This window comes from Gossypium hirsutum, chromosome D13 (assembly GCF_007990345.1).
Source record: "Gossypium hirsutum isolate 1008001.06 chromosome D13, Gossypium_hirsutum_v2.1, whole genome shotgun sequence".
NCBI classification, from domain to species: Eukaryota; Viridiplantae; Streptophyta; class Magnoliopsida; order Malvales; family Malvaceae; genus Gossypium; species Gossypium hirsutum.
The window spans coordinates 59,214,268-59,228,863 of record NC_053449.1 but is presented as its reverse complement, the minus strand read 5'-3'; the positions used below and the strand labels follow the sequence as shown (position 1 = coordinate 59,228,863).

Below are 14,596 nucleotides of genomic sequence, written 5' to 3'. Positions count from 1 at the left end.
CCTAGCTATACTACTAACACTTTCTACTCTTCTTTCTTTCTTTTTGGTATTTTATGCAAATTAAAGAAAGGTTGAGTTTAAAGTTGAATTGTTGGTTTGGATTCTATGTTTATTTGAAATCGAATATAAAGTACCAAATAATAATTTGGTGTAATGATTTTGATTAAAGGGGAAAGTTACGTTTTGATTATAAGCATTAAACTGATGGATGGTTGAGAGAGATATGTGTTGTTGTTGGGGTGAGAAACAGGGTATACTGCTGATTTGAAAATTTTGTTAATCAAATCATAAACTTAACATTAACAACCTTACAATAAAATAACATTGCAGTAGGCGGAGTTAAATGTTAACCCACATGCCTACTTATTTGAACAAATATCATCACACAATGCCAAGCTCTTTGCAATGCAAACATCATAGATAAATAGTCCTATTCCAACATCAAAATACACTAATTAAAAGCAAGGACACATTGATTTGCAGCACCATAATATAAATTTAAAGTAGAGCAAACTTAGCCATTAGCCAACATCAACAACTGATTGTGCTTCTTAAAAAAAAATATCAACATTTGAAGCCTGGAGGGATTTCCTTCTGACATGCACTAAGGAGTAAGCTAAGGGTAATAGGGATGTTGAGGTTGGCCCCAAGCACATTGGCTTTAATGGCGGTGCAAAGGCAAAGGGCAGCCTCTAAATCAGCCAAGCCTTGGAGCAAAGCACAGCATTTGCTCGAAGGAGGTGCTCCCACCACTATGTTTACCAGTCCAAGCAGGTCAGCACAAACACCTAGCTTCAATGTGTCCTTAGGGCAAGAAGCAGGCTTTGCTGGTGGTGGAGGGCATGCAGCAGGTGGTGGAATGGGCTTTGGTGGCTTGCATGAATGGCAAGCATTGGTGAATGATAAGTTGAAAAGAAGAAGAGAGAAAACTGTAAGGACAGCACAGGTTTTGTTGGAAGCCATTTGCAGTAGTGGCTGCTATTGCTTAGTGACTGAAGGTATATGCAAAAGAGATGGATGGGGTGAGTTTAGAACCAGAAAGACGGGTTTTTTAAAGAAAAATTTTGTGAGGTTGCTGAGCTGGGATTTGATTGAGTGGAAGAGAGTGAAAAATGCATGTGAATGGATGATAATGCAGTGGTTGGGCTTTTGTAAGCATCTAGGAAGGAAACTTGTTAAGTATCCTTTTTCTTTCTTCTTTCTTTATTAAGCAACATTTCCTATTTGAGTTCAAGAAGATTCACCGTACCTCACTCAAAATGAAAAGCATGCTGTTGTAAAGTTAACCATCCATGGCCCCGCTACTGTAATTTTCTTTCTCTCTCTCTCTCTCTCTATATATATATATATATATTAGTTGCTACATGCATGCTTTTCCAAGTGGGTGAAGCAGCCAAGAATGATCATAGATGTAATTATGCCAGCTTGTATTGTTGTGAATTGTGATGGTTATTAATTTAGACAAATTGGTGATTGTAAGCAAAAAGCAAAATGTGACGTGTTTTTTCTCACCCAATGCATTGCATGAGTTCCAGCTCCTTGAGTGTGGTGACAATAAACATGAAGGATTTTTGTCTACTTGTGCTGTTATCTGTCCTGTATTGGTTCATAATTTTTGTACAATTATTGATGGCAATAAGAGTTCTCTTATTGCAGCTCAGCTCACATGCTATGAAATCTCACTGCCGGACCATGATATATATGGAAATGGTGGTGTGGTCATGCTTGCCATATCGATCCTTCCATGCCACCATGCGTGATTAATGTATGTTAACCCACCGCTTTCAGCTGATTGAGTTTTAATTTTGTTGTACCACCTCCCCGCATACTTTGGTCACGAGGTATCTTTACTAAGTGGTATGTACACCTCCATTTTTACCACCTAGTTTCACTTCTCAAGACTCTTTGATGACGACAAGATAACCATCACATATCACAAGATTACCTTACAACATTACATCGTAGCTCTAATAAGTCACATTGCCGTTCTTATTACGGAGCAATGAGATAACTCACCTACTTATGAGATATTCCCACGTGACACTACCAATTTCTCAAACAAAAGCCCATTCACCTCATAAAGAGGGTATCCCGAAAAACCTTCTCTCTCTCTTCCTATTAACAGCTTTCTACCCACACTGGGTGAACCATTCCATCACCCCCATTTGTTTCCTTTTCTTGTTGATTATTGGTATCAACAAGTTTAGATAACCCCAATATTTTTGTTGAAAGTTAACTTTTAAAATCTACATATTTAAATAAATTTAAACTCTTAATATAATCTAGTTGTTTCAACTTTTACCTATCTTTCCACCATTATTTTTGCATATGTTCATGTATATGTTAGTAAATTGTTTGTATATCCCACTTTGTCAACTATTGTTTTTTTGCCTAAATTATTAATTCCTTCATCATTGCTTTGTTAGAACTTTGCTTAATGACTACTATCTAGTTATGCAAAATAGGTAAAAATTGCAAGGTATAGAGTCTCCTTTAATCCCTTAATTACAACAGTTTTTTTTTTTGTTTTATATAACGGAAAAAACGTGACAAAATCATGGGTTTCCAAGGCTTCTCAATGCTTCCTTGGAAGTCCATTTAAGTGCATCATGGTTTTCATTACAGAAACCAATGTAATGAAAAAGCTTTTTGAGAACTAAGAGGTAATCTAATATTGGCTTGGTTTCCCAGTTTACCTTGTTCAACTTACCTTCGAGGACTTGGCTCACTAATTTATCTTTCGTCCTAATGAGGGTCAAGGTTATGCTGTGTTGGCTAACAGATGTTAGAGTGCATCAGATTATTACCAGTAACTTCCGAATGACACCATGACTTTGATTAAATCTTTCTCGCACAATTTTCTTTGTTTTAAAGTTATGTGTCATTATAAGGATAACAATACTTACCAAAGAGTTCCTTCTACACCATCTGATGAAAACGTTGTGACTTGAAGCTGATCTAACTCCTGTTGCTCTCCTCTTCTTCTCCTCTGGGGGTTCCTACTCAAGAATGCCCTAAAGGTGTCATGCGTTGCCTTGGTGGCTAGGCTAATAATTGCACTTGGATTAGAGGATTCTCCTTCAAATGCAACTTTATTCCTATGGACCCAAATGTTCCATGGGGTAGTGGCCATAGTGGTGTGAACATCATGGCTCCTTCTTCCATTCCCTTTTGTATGTTTTCTATGTTTATGCTTATCCATTCTTAGGTTAAGCCTTTATTTAGATAAAATGTGCGCAATCTTAAGGGTGATCCAAACCAAACTGCCCTCACAAAAGTGCAGTTGTGGAATAAGTGGTCTGTATCCTCTCTTTCTAAATGGCATAAGGGGTATTTTGGGTCCATTGTTTCAATCCTTTTGTGGATTTCTGCCTGTATTATTGAGAATTTTCCAGGGGAGAATGGTTATTTTGAATGATAATTTGGTAGTCCACAGCGAATTCCAAATTTCTCTTAGTATCTGCATAATGTTGTGGGTTTGACTTCTTTTATGCCTATTGTTAAATTCTTCAAGATAGGTCGGTTTCACAAAAAAACTCTCCACTAGAGCAGAATTTCCATTGGAATATTGGTTCCTTCAAAGAAAGATCTCACCTCACTCCATCTATTGTTCTATTCTTTCTTTTCCATATTAGGCCTTGTTGTGCTAACTCATTGACGTCGAGGATATTTCTCCCTAGTTTGGCTTGGCACTGGAGGAAGCCATCTCTATTACAATATTTCTTAACTAAGGTTTCTTCGATCAACCAACTCCATGCTTGTCTTGCAAGTAGTGCTCTATTTATGACATCTATTTTCTTGATCCCTAACCCACCTTATGTGTTTTCATTGCACAAGCGATCCCAATTGAATTTTCCTCATTCATTTGTCCTCTCCCCCATACACTTTTCGAGGCCTGGAAGCAAGATAAATGATAATTGGTAGGGTAGAAAGAGCCAACTTGATAAGGGTAAGTTTTCCTTTCTGGCCCAATAGCTTCGCCTTCCATTATGATAGTCTTGATTCCATCTTATTCAGGAGGGGTTGGAAGAATTTGCTTCTATTGTTTTGAATACTAATATCAAATCCTAGGTATTTGCTTCCTTTTGTTGTGGTTTGTGCTTGCAGGAACATCCTCTTGAATTTTGGGTGACATTTGTGGCTAAGTATCACTTCTGATTTGCCAAAATTTATATTTAGCCTTGAATATTTGTAAATTTAGTCACGTATTCGTTCGAGACCAGGGAGAAGTGGCTATTTGCTACTCTAAGTTCAAGAACCTGGTTCCCTAGTCTCAAACTCCCATAGTCCACCATTTTCGCATACACATTATGGGAAATTTGGCTTTAGCGTAATGCCTTAATCTTTGGGAACAATCAACAAATGGATGGACTTACTAGACGGGCCATTGAAGAAGCTAGGGAATATGTTCTGAACCCAAATGCTGCTAAGGGCCCTTCTGGAGAGTACACAACCCAAAGGAACCAAGAGTTGAGAAGAAGCTCACGCAGGAGGTATTCGCCTAGGCAATATGCTGGCTTCATAACTGAATGACACGTGGGCTAATGATGAGCAAACATAGAATATTGGCGCACACACTCAGATGAGGATTTTTCTACAAATAATGGCATGGGCAGAGAAATGGGGGGGAGTTTTTTTCTGTTATGAATATTGTTATTCTTTCTCTCATCTTATTCTCTCTGGGTTATTTTCTTCTTTCTTTTATTTTTCCATGAAAGTAACAGCACTTTTCCTTCCTTGACACAGAATATACTCAATTTTTACCTTCAACATTGTCATTTGAGAATTTATATTTCTCCAAGTACATAACATTGGTGCTTTCATTGAGTCTCTACAAATATGGTAGAGCATCAGACCCGGCTTCGCGTTTTAGACGACAACATCAAATCCTTGACCGAGTCCCAAAGTTCGCTTTCAGATTCCCAGAATGCTCTCCGTCGGGACTTTGATCTCCTGGTTACCTCTTTCGATGAGCAAAAAGCCTTGCTCCGTGAATTGGTCAGTCAACGCACTTCTTCTCAGTCTTCAAGTCCTGCACCTTCTCCATTTTCGGCTTCTCAAAATTCGTTGGGACAACATAAACCAGCATCCGTACAACTGGCTCGGTTCTCCGGTATCAACCCGGACCGTTGGCTTATGCAAGCTGATCGCTACTTCACTTTTTACAACATCAAAGATGAGGACCGCGTCACTATCGCCTCCTTTTACTTCGACGAGGCTGCTTCTGATTGGTATGATTGGATGTTTTGCAACCGTCAGCTTGCTGGTTGGCACGCGTTCTCAGCGTCGCTCCTCGCTCGTTTCGGTTCTCGTGATTTAGAAGAACCAGAAGGCCTCCTCGCTAAATTGCATCAAACGACTTCGGTGGATGCCTATCGCTCTGAGTTTGAGGCGGTTACTAATCGCGCTATCTGTTTGCCGGCTCACTTCCTAGTCCAGTGTTTTATTTCTGGGCTACGATCTGACATCAAGCATTCCGTGCTCATCCATCGGCCCACCACATTGGATGACGCTATGCAGCTGGCCCAACTTTATGAGAGACGTATTATCCTGGAGAAATCCCCTGCTAGACCCGTTCCAACCCTCGGCACCACTAAGCCTCTCCTTCCAACACCTTCCTTTAACCCCAAAGTTCACCCCACCGCCTCGCAACCTCCTACAACCCAATCTACAGCCACTTTACCCATTCGCCGTCTTACCCCATCGGAGGCCGCCCAACGCCGATCCAAAGGCTTGTGCTATCACTGTGATGAGAAATATTCCTGGGACCATAAATGCAAGTCTAAACCTCAACTTTTATTGCTTGAAAATGATTCAGAGCCCACTGAAGTTAACAACCCTTTGTTGCTTCCTCCTCCTCACGGTCCCGATCCTGAATTATCTTCCGTAGATCCATCTTCTCCCCTGCAGTAAGCTATATCGTACAATGCCCTGGCCGGAGGCTGCTCTGTTTCGACACTCAGGTTTCAAGGAACAGTGTTTGGGAAACCTGTCCAAGTGTTATTAGATGGCAGTAGCACTCATAACTTCGTTCAGACACGCGTCGCCTCTTATTTAAATTTGACAGTTACTACCACTCCCAACTTTTCTGTTTTGGTAGGTAGTGGTGAACGCCTCCTTGCGATGGCATCGTTCGACAAGTCCCTGTGGTTATCCAAAATCAAGAAATCCTCGTTGATTTCTTCGTTCTTCCTATTAAAGGATGGGACATGGTATTGGGAGTAGAGTGGTTAGCGACGTTGGGACCAGTACTTACCGATTACTTTTCATCAATTTTTTAGTTCTCTTATGCCGGTCAGAAGGTTCGATGGACGGGAGATGGGGCTCCCGCTGTTCAACCTATACAGTTCAATGGGCTTCACCGCTTGACTCACAATAATTCTGTGGCTAAATTTTTCAGGTTAGATCTCGTTTCTGAGCCTAATTCTCCATCTAAAATTGTGGTCCCTGAAATTGAGCCCTTATTGACTGAGTTTGTTGACGTGTTTTCCAAACTAATGGGATTACCTCCGATGCGAGACTGTGATCACGCGATTCATCTAGCCCCAAATTGTGGTCCGGTGAACGTTAAGCCTTATCGATATCCACATTTTCAGAAACAGAAAATCGAGCGGTTGGTTTCAGAAATGCTGGTTGATGGTATCATCCAACCAAGTACAAGTCCTTTTTCCTCACCAGTGTTGCTGGTACGCAAGAAAGATGGCTCGTGGCACTTTTGGTTGATTACCGAGCCCTCAATGCTGTGACTATCAAAGACTGATTTCTGATTCCGTCCATCGATGAATTATTCGATGAACTTCATGGGGCTATGTATTTCTCCAAACTCGATTTGTTGGCTGGATTCCATCAAATTCGAGTTAAGGCCGGGGATGAAAGCAAGACTGCCTTTAGGACTCACGACGGGCATTATGAGTTCCTCGTCATGCCGTTTGGGCTCACAAACTCGCCATCTACATTTCAAAGTCTTATGAATTCAGTTTTTCGTCCGTACCTCCGCAAGTTTGTGTTGGTTTTCTTTGACGACATTTTGATCTATAGTCCGGATTGGGAAACCCATTTAGAACATATCCAGGTTGTTTTTCATCTCCTCCGCGAACACCAGTTAGTGGCGAAACGTTCTAAATGTCTATTTGGTCATACATGCATAGGGTATTTAGGACATATTGTTTCTCAACAAGGAGCTCAGGTGGATCCTGATAAAATTAAAGCCATCCAGTTGTGGCCTATTCCCCGCACCGTCAAGGCTGTCCGCAGTTTTCTCGGCTTGGCCGGGTATTACCGCCGCTTTATCCTTCACTTCCCGGCCATTGCCGGTCCCTTGACTGACCTGCTGCGAACAGATGCCTTCCAATGGACTCCCTTAGCCCACACGGCCTTTGAGCATTTGAAACAGCTACTTAGTGAAGCCCCTATTCTTACATTACCTGATTTCAGCAAACCATTTGTGGTGGAAACAGATGCTTCGGGTACTGGCATCGGTGCCATCATTTCACAAGGTGGTTACCCTATTGCATATTACAGCCACCAACTCAGCCTCGATTGCAACAATCCTCCACATATCAAAAGGAGATGTATGCTATTACGCAAGCCGTTTCTAAATGGCGGCAGTACCTTTTGGGTAACCGATTTACGATTATTACTGATCAGCAATCATTAAAGAGTCTTACCTCTCAGGTAATTCAAACACCGGATCAACAGAAGTGGTTGGGCAAATTGATTGGCTATGACTTCGACATCGTTTACCGTTCAGGCCGAATCAACACCGCAGCAGATGCCTAGAATTTCTGCTACCCAATTCTTGGCCCTTTCTCATGTTCAGTTTTCTATAGTTGATCAGCTCCGAGAGGCCAATGCTGTGCATCCTGAGTTGCTTGCTTTGCAGCAACGTCTAGCCACTGATCCAACTTCTCTACCGGGATTTTTGTTCAAAGACAAGCTACTGTTCTTTAACTCTCGACTGGTGCTACCTTCTGATTCTCCACTTCGCACTAGTCTATTAACGGAGTTCCATTTGTCCCCTGTTGGCGGCCACTCAGGCATCACCCGTACGTTTCATCGCCTTACTACAAATGTTTATTGAAAGAATATGCATCGAGATGTCCGCTCTTGCCAGATCTGTCAACAGATGAAGTCTGCTACAATTTCTCCAGCTGGCCTCCTTCAACCTCTTCCAATTTCGATTTTCATCTTTGAAAATATTTCCATCGACTTTATCACCGAGTTTCCACCTTCAAAGGGTAAAACCGTGGTTATGGTGGTCGTTGATCGACTTTCAAAATATGGGCATTTTGTGGGTCTGCCAACTCATTTTTCCAGTCAAATAGTTGCTTCTGCCTTTGTGCAAGAAGTAGTGAGGTTACACGGCATTCCTACGGAGATTGTCTCGGACTGTGATCCTCGTTTCCACAGTAGCTTCTGGAAAGAAGTACATAGGCTCCAAGGCACGACACTGAGTATGAGCACTGCATACCACCCATAGACTGACGGCCAAACGGAGGCCCTCAACCGATGCTTGGAAATGTATTTGTGTTGCTATGCCTCGGACCACCCTACTTCTTGGATTTTATTTTTACCTTGGGCCGAATATTGGTACAACACCTCATACCAAACGGCTGCGCAAATGACACATTTTGAAGTGTTGTATGGTCGCTTTCCACCTACAATAGCACGGTATGTTAAGGACGACAGCGGTCACCCTCTCGTTGATGCTCAGTTACTCGAACGAGACCATGTTTTACAGCTGCTCAAAATAAATTTAGCCCAAGCTCAGGCTCGGATGAAGTTCTATGCTGATAAACATCGCCGAGATATCAGTTTCAATGTCGGGGACTGGTTATATGTTAAATTGCAACCTTATCGACAATCTTCTATACGGTTGCAGCGCCATTCAAAGCTCGGTCGCAGATATTTTGGTCCATATCAGGTCCTCAAACGTGTTGGTCCAGTCGCATATGAGCTCGATCTGCCTTCTACGGCTCGTATCCATCCCGTCTTTCATGTGTCTATGCTCAAGAAATGCCTCGGACACCCTGACCAGCAAGTCACTCCTTTGGATTTGGTCGATTCCACCAGCTCTATTGACTTGTACCCCATTGCAATCTTAGATCGTAGGCAAGTACAACGAGGGTCTGCCACCGTAAGACAGTGCTTAATCCAATGGAATGGCCTGACCATTGACGATGCTACTTGGGAAGATAACGAGAAACTGCACCAGCTTTACCTTGCTTTCCACCTTGAGGACAAGGTTCATCTCGATGAGGAGGGTACTGTTCTGAACCCAAATGCTGCTGAGGGCCCTGCTGGAGAGTACATAGCCCAAAGGAACTAAGAGTTGAAAAGAAGCTCACGCAGGAGGTATTCGCCTAGGCAATATGCTGACTTCATAACTGAATGACACGTGGGCTAATGATGAGCAAACATAGAATATTGGCGCACACACTCAGATGAGGATTTTTCTACAAATAATGGCATGGGCAGAGAATGGGGGGAGTTTTTTTCTGTTATGAATATTGTTATTCTTTCTCTCATCTTATTCTCTCTGGGTTATTTTCTTCTTTCTTTTATTTTTCCATGAAAGTAACAGCACTTTTCCTTCCTTGACACAGAATATACTTAATTTTTACCTTCAATATTGTCATTTGAGAATTTATATTTCTCCAAGTACATAACAGAATACTTTGCTTTAAACTCGACTATCAAGCATAAACCCTTCCTTCATTCATCTCAGTTGATTGGAAACCGCCTCCTAGAGGTACATACAAACTCAACACGGATGGATCCTTCCTTGGTAATCCAAGGAGTGCAAGTGCGGGTGCTCTCATCCATAACCATGAAAGCAAATGGCTTATCGAACCTTTCTGACATATTCCAAGGGCAAAAAGTGTTGAAGCCAAATTGTGGGTTTTAAACATGGTCTCACACTAGCTAGAGATTAAGATCCTTTAGACAAACGTTTACCTCCATTACCAATACGGTATGTTTAACTTTTTTTTATTTCACATAATAATAATATCATTACAATATTTAATTTTATCATTATTTTTAAATTAACTACAGATAAACATATCTCCAATCCAACAAAAGCATACTAAAATTCAACTTATATTATTGATATTAAATTTTATCACCAAACAACAATAAAAATCAATAAATTATTTATTTGCAAAATTCTATGATTATCTATTTATATATATACCTTTTGACACGTGGGCACCCACCCATGTCTCTCTTTTTTTTTCACTTTACAAAAGTGCTTTAATTATAATTTAATTTCTAACAAAAGGTCGTATATTTTCATAATGTTATTTGTTAGTCCAAATAGTTAATGTAGTTAAATTTTTTTATTAAAATGTTATGTAATTATATATATTTTGAATACTTTAAGGATCTTAGATACAAACACATATTTTGGGTTTGCCTTACTTTTTTTTGCATTATAACACAATGGTCAAATTTCAATTTTGGCCCCTATATTATGCTAAAATTTGGCTTAAACCTATATCCTTTAATTTTTTACATAATTTGGTCTTTTTACTATTATAATATCATTAATGAGTCTAAATAGTTAATATTGTTAACTATATCAATTACAATAATGTAGCCATTTTTTGAAGAACACTATTCTAACTAAAAATTAATTCTAACATGACGGGTTCGAATGCGTGTTTTTAAAAAAACAAATTCACATAAGCATTTTTAACATTGTTAACCAGTGATGGTGAACAAGGGAGGAAGATGGTGGTTGAATAGAGGAGAGTGGGGTGAAGACTGGGGAAGGATTTTGGTTTTAAGAGAGTTAGGGAAATTAGGAAGGAGTATCTTTGTGAGTGAGTGTGAGTTGTTTTCATGGCCCTTTTATAGTAGGGGACAAGTTTGGATACATGTCCTAAGGTCACTAATGTGGAAGTCTGATTTGATACTCTTGACAGTGACGATGATGTAACATTCTACGATGAGACGTCTTAGGATGACTAACAATTAATTACTCTAGCTCTCTATGTGGCCCTAACATAACCTTAGTGGAGACGCATTGTTTTGAAATTCGCCAAGCTAAAGTTCATAATTTAGCCCTGGGTTTCGCGAATTAACTTTGGGTTTGCGGCGTTGTTGGTTCCATTGGGAGACACGTGTCAAACTCCTTTATGAGTACATCGTGAGGTCTACGATGTACACTATAAGGTTTGCAAGGTTCGCTACAGAGTATAACAAACATATTTTTTTATTACATCACTACTAAATGATTTTTTTAATTCTAAAATATCACACCATTAAATTTAACTGAAGAATTTTAACTGTGGTAACAACTGAATTTGAATTTTTATTTTTGAAAGTAGAGGAACCAAATTCTTGAAAAATAAAATAAGAATACTAAATTTCAAATGTATGAAGTATATAGGGACTTAAATCATATTTTAATCTTCAAATTTTTACTCCATAATTTGATACAAACAAATAATCACCTATTTCAAAATGTCATACCAATGAATTTAATAGAAGAATTTTAATAGTGACAGCAATTGGACTTAAATTTTTAAATCCAAAAGATAGAGAGTCTACATCTTTAAAAATAAAAATAAAAATAAAATTAGAGAATATTTTAACCTTTAAATTTTTACCTTATAAATTGACACAAATAAATGATCAGTACAACATGAAGCATGAGAATCATACTAATACCTATATATTAAATGAAGGTATTCAAGACATGTGGCACCCACCCACCAACCAACTTTGTTTTTTTTTCATTTTATGTAAAATGGTTAATTTTTAATTTGGTCCTTCTAATATGTTTAAATTTGAGATCTAGTACTTATATTTTAATTTCTAACATAATTTGGTCTCTATGTTTTTATAATATTATTAATTAGTTCAAATAGTTAATATCGTTAGCTTTTCAATTAAAATATTACGTCGTTATATATAATTTGAAGGCAAATTTTTAAATACATAAAGTTGAGAGATTAGATTCTTGAAAATAAAAGTTGGAGGACTAAATTCCAAATGTACGAAGTGTAGAGGCTTAGAGTCATAGTTGTTTCAACAGATTAAACCGATAAGAGTATGATTCAGAGAGAGCGGTATCAGACTGGTTGACCCACGAATTGGTATGGGCTGGTAGAAGAAGGATAAAAAATAGATTGAATTGATTTTTTTTATTTTTATGTTTTTAATGATTTATTTAATCGAACCATACAAACAAGTCGTTTGATTAGTTCAACCACCATTTTAGTTTTAAAAACTTTGCTTATATTTTCATTGTATAATTATATATTTATTATTTTATTTATATAAATAAAGGAGTTATTAATAAATAATATATTTAACATAATAATATTATTTTATTTGTATAAATAAAGAAATTTTTAATTAAAAATTTAAAATTTAAATAAAACGAAAAACATTAGCAACATGAAAAAAATAAAAACCAAAAATTTTTCGGTTGGGAGGGAAATCGAACCTTGGCTGGTTGGGATATAAATGTAAACATTTAACCACCAGGTCAAAGCAGCATGACACGTTAACAAAAGAACGTTTTATTAAAGAAAGAAAAAGAAAGTTGAAGAAGTGAAAGGAAATTCTTAGATAGGAAGCGAAAAGCTTCTGTCTTTTAGATACATCTGTCAAAGCGATATAGGGAGAGTTTCGACTTTAGATGGCGATATTGTACGCGCTGGTCGCGCGTGGATCGGTGATGCTGGCGGAGTTCACGGCGGCGTCGACTAACGCCAGCGCGATCGCCAGGCAAATTCTAGACAAGATACCGGGTGACAACGACATTAACGTTTCGTATTCACAAGATCGATACATCTTCCACGTTAAACGCACCGATGGACTCACCGTTCTTTGTATGGCTGATGAAAGTGCCGGAAGTAAGCCGATTAATTATCTATCTCAGTTTACCTTTTTCTTTTCCCTTCTCTGAAAGTGAACTGATATTAGATTAACGCGATAGGCTTACGTTTTCAATTTCAATTGCTTTGTAGAGTATTTATGATTGATTTGTTTCTGAATTGAAATGGAAATTATTAGAGATGAAGGTAGCCATTAAGAAGGAAGTTGAACCTTTGTGCTTGGTTGACAATCTAGGGTTTGTTTGAAAGCGCCGTTCTGAGAAGCTATCACTTATCACTCATCTTCTGCTTTTGAATGAATAGCTCCTTTTTAGTGTGTGTATTGAATGATGAGTTAGAGACGATAATTTACATGTTCTTCAGAACATTCCAATGATTTTTTTCACGAATCCAATTGAGAATTTATAACAGTAATTACTTTGTTTCTCTTCTTTGTTAAGAACTTTTTGGTTCAGATAGTGTTAATGATAAATAAGTTTTGGTTGTGGTGGATGTGTTGTTTGCAGGGCGAATTCCTTTTGCGTTTCTTGAAGACATTCATCAGAGATTCGTTAGGACTTATGGCCGAGCAATATTTTCAGCCCTTCCTTATGGCATGAATGATGAATTTTCGAGGGTTTTGAGCCAGCAAATGGAATATTACTCGAGCGATCCTAATGCTGATAGGATAAATCGACTAAAAGGTGAAATGGGTCAGGTAGTTTTTGAATGCTTTGAAATTGGAATCAGGTCATGAGTCAAGTAATAGTATTCTATTTCTTCTGGTTTCTCAATGGCAGGTCCTTTTCCTATTCCACCTTCTAATCATTTATCATTTCCTGTTGAATGCATAAGCATGAGCTTATACCTGCTTTGAAGATGAAATAATTTGCTGCTCATATCACACAATATACATATTTCTTCTTTTGATCAATTTAGCAACCGTTTAACATGTTAAGGTATCCTTGTAATTGTCATATTTTTGGCCTTTGCTCAAGGGCTGTTCCAACTTGTCATTTTCCTATTATGGATACTGGTCTAATGTGCTAATGGTACTCTACTAGGTGCGAAACGTTATGATAGAGAACATCGACAAAGTCTTAGAGAGAGGTGATCGCTTGGAATTGCTGGTTGATAAAACTGCTAATATGCAAGGAAATACCTTTCGCTTCCGAAAGCAAACTCGCCGACTTAGAAACACAGTATGGTGGAGAAATGTCAAGCTTACGTATGCTTTCTGAACTTTAAACCCCCATTTTTCGTATACTTACATGCACTACATTAAGTTTGGAAGTGGAACTTACTAAAGAGGAGCATAATTTTGCAATAAAAGAGTTAGCTTTATGTGTAAAAGAGATTCTAGGATAGATGAATTTATCCTCTACTCACTCACTTTAAACGTTGCAGGGGTGCTCTGATAATCCTCATCCTAATTATTATTTATGTTGTGCTGGCTTTTGTTTGCCACGGTATCACGCTACCTACTTGCATAAAATGATGTCAACAGGTTTGAGATTTGAACGCCTTTCGCACTCTCATGCTCCCTTGCCGTTACTTTTGTTTCCATTTCCGTTCGTATGGTTTTTAATCTCTGCTTGGGGGTAGCATATCTGGGATCTTTCTGTTTCAACTTCCCCTGCAGTGAGTTGTATTTACATTTTACTTATTCAATGTGAAAGAGTCTCCATGTAACTTTAAATTGGTTCTTTCAAAGACATGGCTTGATGGCATTAAAATTTATGTAAAAGTTACATACATTATATATA

General features: G+C 38.5%; 3 protein-coding genes across 8 annotated transcripts; 2 read left to right on the top strand and 1 right to left on the bottom strand.

Moving 5' to 3' along the window:
• Nucleotides 1-399: 399 nt before the first annotated feature.
• On the bottom strand, nt 400-1,316 carry LOC107888409 (14 kDa proline-rich protein DC2.15). Its single transcript, XM_016812512.2, has one exon. It carries the CDS (start codon nt 961-963, stop codon nt 565-567), a length of 399 nt encoding a protein of 132 aa, XP_016668001.2. The 5' UTR covers nt 964-1,316; the 3' UTR covers nt 400-564.
• Nucleotides 1,317-2,667: 1,351 nt separating this feature from the next.
• On the top strand, nt 2,668-9,629 carry LOC107888408 (uncharacterized). Of its 6 annotated transcripts, none has more exons than XM_041109328.1 (4): nt 2,668-3,173; nt 3,636-3,732; nt 3,838-3,949; nt 4,108-9,629. In XM_041109328.1, the coding sequence occupies exon 4, from the start codon at nt 4,840-4,842 to the stop codon at nt 5,911-5,913; it is 1,074 nt and encodes a 357-aa protein (XP_040965262.1). In that variant the 5' UTR covers nt 2,668-3,173; nt 3,636-3,732; nt 3,838-3,949; nt 4,108-4,839; the 3' UTR covers nt 5,914-9,629. The 6 variants fall into 6 exon arrangements, with proteins under 6 accessions (XP_040965262.1, XP_016667999.1, XP_040965261.1 ...); XM_016812510.2 differs by having other exon boundaries at nt 2,668-3,518; XM_041109327.1 differs by having other exon boundaries at nt 3,636-3,949.
• A 2,819-nt stretch (nt 9,630-12,448) lies between these two features.
• LOC107888407 (vesicle-associated membrane protein 711) lies at nt 12,449-14,596 on the top strand. The gene is made up of 4 exons (XM_016812509.2): nt 12,449-12,869; nt 13,358-13,548; nt 13,895-14,058; nt 14,238-14,596. Exons 1-4 carry the CDS (start codon nt 12,653-12,655, stop codon nt 14,326-14,328), a joined length of 663 nt encoding a protein of 220 aa, XP_016667998.1. The 5' UTR covers nt 12,449-12,652; the 3' UTR covers nt 14,329-14,596.

What these genes read in the sequence shown, in the direction of transcription:
- LOC107888409 (XM_016812512.2), bottom strand. Translation starts at nt 963, where the DNA reads ATGGCTTCCAACAAAACCTGTGCTGTCCTTACAGTTTTCTCTCTTCTT.
- LOC107888408 (XM_041109328.1), top strand. Translation starts at nt 4,840, where the DNA reads ATGGTAGAGCATCAGACCCGGCTTCGCGTTTTAGACGACAACATCAAA.
- LOC107888407 (XM_016812509.2), top strand. Translation starts at nt 12,653, where the DNA reads ATGGCGATATTGTACGCGCTGGTCGCGCGTGGATCGGTGATGCTGGCG. An exon ending in GGCTGATGAAAGTGCCGGAA is followed by an intron (nt 12,870 to 13,357) that starts GTAAGCCGATTA and finishes TGTTGTTTGCAG; the next exon opens with GGCGAATTCCTTTTGCGTTT. An exon ending in TAAAAGGTGAAATGGGTCAG is followed by an intron (nt 13,549 to 13,894) that starts GTAGTTTTTGAA and finishes GTACTCTACTAG; the next exon opens with GTGCGAAACGTTATGATAGA.